The sequence below is a fragment of the Sardina pilchardus genome, chromosome 20 (genome assembly GCF_963854185.1).
Source record: "Sardina pilchardus chromosome 20, fSarPil1.1, whole genome shotgun sequence".
NCBI classification, from domain to species: domain Eukaryota; kingdom Metazoa; phylum Chordata; class Actinopteri; order Clupeiformes; family Clupeidae; genus Sardina; species Sardina pilchardus.
The window spans coordinates 5,317,468-5,324,967 of record NC_085013.1 but is presented as its reverse complement, the minus strand read 5'-3'; the positions used below and the strand labels follow the sequence as shown (position 1 = coordinate 5,324,967).

At 47.5% G+C, this 7,500-nt stretch overlaps 1 protein-coding gene across 1 annotated transcript in view; it reads left to right on the top strand.

The window, feature by feature from the left end:
* Nucleotides 1-7,500, top strand: part of akap6 (A kinase (PRKA) anchor protein 6) — a 126,052-nt gene that overhangs the window by 97,917 nt on the left and 20,635 nt on the right. Inside the window, exon 11 of the mRNA XM_062523450.1 lies at nt 2,311-2,526. Within this exon, the coding sequence (XP_062379434.1) occupies nt 2,311-2,526 (216 nt within the window). The remainder of the gene's footprint in view (nt 1-2,310; nt 2,527-7,500) is intronic.

Below are 7,500 nucleotides of genomic sequence, written 5' to 3'. Positions count from 1 at the left end.
CCCCTCACCCTCCACCCTTCTCTCTCTCTCTCTCTCTCTCTCCACGCACCGCCCCCCGTCATCCACTCATGTCCTGACCCCACCAAGGGCAGCGATTTCAGCTCCTGCCGCAGCATTTGTCACAGTGGGACAACAATAGCTAAATCTGGAATCCAATCGAGTGCCGTCAAATTATCAATATTCAAACGAGAGGGGGGGGGGGGGGGGGATGATAGAAGGACAGCGAGAGGAGTGATGTGAGAAAGGAGGGGTAGAGCGAGGGAGAGAGAGAGAGTTATAGAGAGAGAGAGAGAAAGAGAAGGTGATAATGGTAGAGGACATGTAATATGTGTATTGCGTTGGGGCGAAAAAACTCTGGTGTGTATGAAAGCTTATATCAAGGTCTGCTTCGCACTCTAGCCTGGCAGAATGCCCACATTTAAAGAAGAATGAAAAGAGGCAAACACTTAGCGTGGCTTTGGCCGCTAACAGCCTCCCAGATTGACTGACGTTTTATGTCTAAGTGGCCTGTACCAGCGCTGCCATACACTTTCTGCCTGCCATTAGAGTGCTGTTCTCAAAACGTGTTTTATTTCCACACACACTCTCGTATTACATTGTGGATGGCTTCGGTTCATAAATACAGCCGAGCGATTTAGTCAATCTGGGAGGCTAACGGAGAGATGTTCACCTTTGACCCTGCCAGAGAGAGGAGTGCCTATATTTCTCTCCCCCGTCGGTTGGCGAGCGCCACAAAACGCTGCCATCTTGTCCATTTTGTTTTTCCATTCGCACTTTGGTCCTAGCCGAGCCACACAGATGTGTTAATAAAGAAGTCATCAGTGAAGGTGCACAGACAGGAAGGGGCCCTAAACCACTGAGTGGTTAATTGGAGCCACGGTGAAAAATACCCTAACACTTCAGCACTGCGTCACATTCGCATCTGTTTCCATTATGGCTTATGCTTGCCATCCGCTCCCCAAACCCTCCCAGCCCAGCCACACACACATATACAGAGAGAGACAGACACACACACACACACACACACACACACACATATACTCTCAAACTCACAAACAAATGAACACACACACAGACATTTGCGCCCGCATGCAGATGCCCGGCCGTCAGACACACAGAGGCGCGCGCACTTCCATTCATAGCCACACACAAAGGCAGGACAATTACACCAACCAGTGTAGTGTGTGTATTAATTGGATAATGGGCTGTTTGGTGCTTGCAATTGCATTCTCGCTGTACAAGAGTTCAACCCCACACTCTATCTCCAAAAGTGGGCCTCCCTGCTGGCAGATTTTTTTTGGTGTGTGTGTGTGTGTGTGTGTGTGTGTGTGTTTGGGTGGTGGTGGGAGGATGGGGGGGGGGGGGCGGGGGTGGTCATGTGACTTCCTCTCACAGACCTAGGCCCAGCATGACGCTCAGTTTTTCTGTCAGATGGGGTAGAAAATTGCTCAGCGGAGCCCATTTCAGAAATCATCACTATGTTTCTGTGCGTATGGGTGTGTGTGTATGTGTGTTTTTGTCATTGATTGTTTTCTATTCAATAGACATTTCAATGTGTTGTGTTTTTATTCCTCCCGTGGCCGCGTGTCTACCTAAGCATTATTCTCACAAGCTCACGAGATCCACAACTCTGGCAGACTGAAAAACACTTGATTTAGATACACAGTCACCTATTACAGGTTTCTGGTGGTCATTAAATCAGTAATGCCACGTGATTGAGAAGCCTCTAAACAGAAATCCAGCTCCATTTGAATTGAATTGAATTTATTGACGGACGATGCTTCCCCTCGTATTGAGGGTTGTGAGGAACTGGAATTGTTTGTCATTAGAGTGAATGGGAGGCTCCTCAGTGGGTCGCGCGTTTGAGCGAGCGCTCCCGCCGTCCGAAAACCACAGCCCGCCGCCGCGGCGCATGCCCCGGCAAACGAGAGGGTCCGAGCGTTTTCCCATCTCACCTGCCGAACAGGAAGATTGCGCGCAGTGGGACGCGCTGGTGCTGTGGATGTTTTGTTGTGGAAGGGCCACCTTTACCGTCAGTGTATAACCTCCGTCTCTTTCTCCCTCTCTCTCTCTCTCTCTATCTCTCTCTCTCTCTCTCTCTCTTTCTCTCTTTCTCTCTTTCTCTCTGTCTCTCTCTTTCTCTCTCTCTCTCTTTCTTTCTCGCTTTCTTTCTCTCTCTCTCTTTCTCTCTCTTTCTCTCTCTCTCTCCCTTTCTCTCTCTCTCTTTCTCTCTCTCTCTCTCCCTCTCTCTCTCTCTCTCTCTCTCTCTCTATCTCTCTTTCTCTCTCTCTTTTCCCCTCCCACCATCAGCGGACGTTGGTGGAGCACGTGGGCAGCAGCGGTGGGGGCATCCAGGACCCCCGCGCCCTCCTGTCCCCGGGCACCAAAGGGATGCTGGGCCAGCTGGAGGGCAAGATCAAGGAGCTGAAGCGCTGGCTGCGCGACACCGAGCTCTTCATCTTCAACATGTGTCTGCGGCAGGACACCGACGTGCAGCAGGCCCACGCCCAGCTGCAGCAGTTTAAGGTGAGTGAGTGGGTGTGTGTGTGTGTGTGTGGGGGTGTGTGTGTGTGTGTGTGTGTGGGTGGGTGGTTGTGTGGGAGAGAGAGATGGAGAGGAAGAGTGATTAGAAAGATAGAGAGAGATGGAGGCATCAGAGAAATAGAGAGAGGTCTAATGCTCCGAACTATTTCTAACCTACTCAAAAACATTAAAAAACCAAGCAGCATGGTTTATACCAATACATGGATATGTTATGTTGCATTCAATATATTTGTCATTTGTATGTAATTGAGCTTGGCAATTGAATTGAATTGAATTGAATTGAATTGAATTGAATTGAATTGAATTGAATTGAATTGAATTGAATTGAATTGAATTGAATTGAATTGAATGGAATGGAATGGAATGGAATTGAATGGAAAGACAAATAAATATTCAAATCGGAGAAAGGGATGGAGGCATCAGAGAAAGAGATGGAGTGGTTGTCATCTGAGAGAGAGAGAGAGAGAGAGAGAGAGAGATGGATGGAGGCATTGAGGAGAGAGATGGGGGATGTAGGTAATGAAGAGAGAAAGAGAAGGAGGAAAATGGGGGGATGTAGGTAATAGAGAAAGAACAAGATGGAGGAGTGGATTAGGTAGAGGTAGAGAAACAAGAGACAAGAGACAAGAGATAGAGAAACTGTGAGTCCAAGAGATTAAGAGGGACTGAGAGCTTAGTAATAATTTTGATCACTGATCTTCATCTGTAGGGCTGGTTGTCCAGAAACATATGAATGTAAGTGTGAGACTCCTCTGATTCTCTGGCCGGCGTTAACAAGCCAGGAAGGATGAGGAAGACAAGTGAGATTGCAGTCAAGGAGACACCATGCTGTGTTAGGCTAATGACACACAAGTCTCAGCAATGTCACTCAAATTTTTTAAATGTCAGGAGAAAGAGAGGAGAGAGGGAGAGAAGGAGGGAGAGAGGGAGGGAGGGAGAGAGAGAAAGAGAGAGAGAGAGAGAAAAGAGCTGTATCATTTCAGTGGAAATGAGAGGATGCCTAAAGCCAACCTGGACACTGTTGGACATGCATAATTCAAAGCCTTATATGATTAGGAAATAAATACCAGCACCTACAGGCTGCTAGCCGTCTTTAATTAATGATAAGAAAATGGCCCCATAAGATGTCGCCTAAATGAACATGCGCAATAGAAAACACAGACAGTAAATCACTGAAGGTTATGGTGTTTGTTGCATTTAGATAAAGCATTTCTTTACCACGCGCTACTCCTCGTGGCATTAAGAGCATTCATTATCACATAAAACACTCTTTAAAGCGCAGGCTAAAAAAAACGATGCCCGAGAAAAATGGTTCTCTCGCGCGGTGTCTTCTTAGATGTGGCCAGCTGGAACGCCAAGCCAAGCTGTGCATGTTGAGACCTGCTGTTTCGTATGGGACAGCTGCTCATCAGTTCATGAATGAATCAGATAGAAAAAAAAGTGTGTGTGTGTGTGGGGGGGGGGGGGGGGGGGGGGTTGTATGATTACCAGCGTCCGCCTCTGGTCACCATTTAAGGACTCGGCGTTGGGGGAGCTATCTGGGGAGTGATAGGGATATGAGAGAGTGTCTGGAATAAAAGGGTAGGGAGTTTTATGGCCTTGACTTTTATTTTATCCTCCAGCCCACTCGCAAGTCAGGTGGGACGTGTGGAAAACAGCTCCAAAAGATGGTATTAACGCATTAGCATATTTAAGGAGCATGTTGGAAGCGCTAACTGTATAATTGTTTATCAGTACCCTGAAAATTGTTTTTTAGAAAATAATGGGGGGGGGGGGGGGGTGGGTTATCTTGACCATAGATCGGCTCCTGCCCATGCTCAGCGTCGGCATCTTTGGGATATTATAAGCGCAGAGTGACGCAGCGCGCATCAGTGGAAGTGACTGAAAATCTATAGGAAATAATTATTTGGCGTAAAATCCTGCCGAGCGGCGCTGGGTATTAATCAAGACACGTCAAAACACAGGTAGTGGAGTTGATTACACTCGCGCCGTTGAGTGACAAACATAAGTGCGAGGAAAAACTTTTAAATATACACCGAGTAAATGACAAGAGGCGATAAAGCGTGTGTGTGTGTGTGAGTATGTGTATGTGTGTGTGAGGAGGAAGGAGGGTGGGGACTTGCAGGATGGATATGGAGCTCTATAAAGAAGACTTTTTCCATTTGATCAAATGCCGGTCTTCACATACAAGGAAAACATTGATTTCTCTACAGCGACCTTATGAGAGATCAAAACAAAAAATAAATAAAACGAAAGAAAGTGAGATTACAAATATTGATAAGTGTAATTCATATGGACAGAGATGCCATTGCACTAAACAGAGAAAGAGAAAGAAAAAGAAAAAAAAGGAGAATAAAAGAGAGAGGGCGTTTAACGATCACATATCTGGCTTTGGCAATCCTGCGGTAAATGGACTCGATAGACGGAGTTTGGCGTGATTATAGTCGGGGCTGAGGCAGAGCCCAGCGGGGGGTGAGGGGGGAGGAGGAGGGTGTGTGTGTGGGGGGGGGGGGCAGTGGGAGAGAGGTACGCAGTGTGTGATAGACACGGCACACACTCTCTCACTCCGACAACACCACCACGCCAGGGGACGCGAACAATACAGAGCCCCGCGAGCAGCCTTCGCCTACTGCTGTTCAGCCCCATCAGTGAACACAGTCACCCATGAAGAATACGATGTCCAAAGAAAGTTCTGTGATACCCCACCACACACACACACACACACACACACACACACACACACACACACCCTACATGAATCCCTTCAGAGCTGGAAGTGGCTGGAGAGCTATCACAGAAGCCTGAAAGTATTTCCCTGTATAAGTATAAGGTATGAAGTTCAAGAAGTAGCCTGAAGTGCTAGTGTCAAACAAATGGTGTGTTCTAACTGTCAGCGATAAAGGGACTTCAAACATTGCATTTTAGGGTTGAGGGGGGGTGGGGGTGGGGGGGGGGGGTGTTGAACTTGTATGTCACTCTCTGCAGGTGGCAGTTGAATTAAATGTTAAGCATCCTAATATTTGATAATAGTTCAGCCACCCTTCAAAATGTCTCCATTAAATCTTTATTTTGGAAGTTCCAGCAGAATTTTCAACGGTGTAAGAACTCTTGACTATCCAGAGGGGAAATAAATCTAAAATTAAACTGTATTGTATCTTAACCTTCACTTGTCAGGGCAGACAGTTCAAACAAGTCGGCTGCCAATTTCATATCTCGCCGGTATAATAAATACCTTTCTCTTACTAATGCGTCTCGAGAATATTAAAATTTCAAAGGTTGAACATTTCCTGTCTGGAAGGAAAGCATTTTTGTAGATTACATGCCAACTCCAGGCATTAAAGAATGAATATTTTACCCACAACCCTCCTCCTAATCTGTTGCAATACGGAATGTTTAAAAGGATTATACTGATTGTGCGTCACTGCGGGAAGCGTCGTAATATTACCTTTTCCCTCATACGGGCAAACATTCATTCTCTTTGCTAATTCATCAGAGGACGGACATTCGTTTATCTTTGCACACCATCAGCAGGGTTAAGTACGGTGTGAAGAAGACACACAGTTCCCCACTGAGGTTTAGCAATGGCACCGTTGCTCACGCTGTCTGTTTCTGCTCAGTTACATAGCAATAACAGAACTGACAGTTAGTGGTTCATTTTCATTAAAGCTACCATGAAAGGAACAATTCACTGTACCCAACACAGTACATAATGTACTATATCCAGCTCTGCATTTGTACTGTATCTGTCATTACACTACTCTCCACCATAAAGATGGATGGTGTATTGTGTAGCATCCTGGGTAGCGTATGTTACCTCTGAATGGCTGTGGCATGCCAGCTGTGAGTTGAAGAATGTCAATAGAGTCCAGTGTGTCCACTGTGAGATGGACACAGACAATGACCTCCCAGCAAACCTGTTATTTCATTGGATTCTGGTCCACTCTCTGTCATCTCCCACCTCTGGGCTCTCATTTTTCTCTCGTTCCCTCGGGTCCAACTCTCTCTCAATCTCTCTCTCTCTCTCTCTCCATCTCTCTCTCTCTCTCTCTCTTTCTCTCCATCTCTCTCTCAATTCTTTTGACCAGTTCACTGCAGCACTAGCTCTGGTCACCCCCACTCCACCCCCCACACACGCTCACACACACACAATCTTGGGTCTCACACATACACGCACACATCTCTCCATCTTTTTCTATCTCCCCTACACTCACACTCTCTCTTTCTCCCACACACTTACACACTCTCTCTCTCTCTCTCTTCCTCTCTCTCTTCCTCTCACACACACTCACCAACACACACACACACACACACACGCGCACACACATTCGTCCTCTGGCCTACGTCCATCTGGCAAATGAATTGTGACAGCGGCGAGATAATATCAATACTTTTCTCTGTGATGAGGAATAAGGAACTCCTGTTCTTTGCCAAGCGCTAACTGCATTAAGGGGCGTCCAGTCCAAGTGGCCGGTGCGTGCTGCGCCGTGCCGTGCCGCTCCGCTCCGCGCTAGCGCTGTGCTAGCGTTGCGTGCGCCGAGGTGCCAGGCGCCAGCGTTAGTTCCTCATCATCACTTAATGGGGAGCAGACAGGTGACGTCCAGGGGAGACACGCTCATTACGGGGCCCGATCGACTCCACTCGGCCCCCGCGCCTCGCCTTGCCTCGCCACGCCGGCCAGCTTCGCTCCGCCAAACCGCTTTTATTTTTCATTATTGCGTTCGTCCGAGCCCTCTGTTCCATTCAGCCATCACCTACCCGTCCGCTCCCCCCTCCTACCCATCCACCCACCCACCCACCCACCCACCCACCGCCGCCACCTCCAGCGCCATCACCCTCCTAATGAGAAAATGTCCTTATTGATAGCGTTATCATCACTTTTTTTCCATCTATTTGTTTGCTTTATCACATTAGAGGAGGGAAGGAGGCTTATTCATGAGTCATTAGTATCAACTGGAG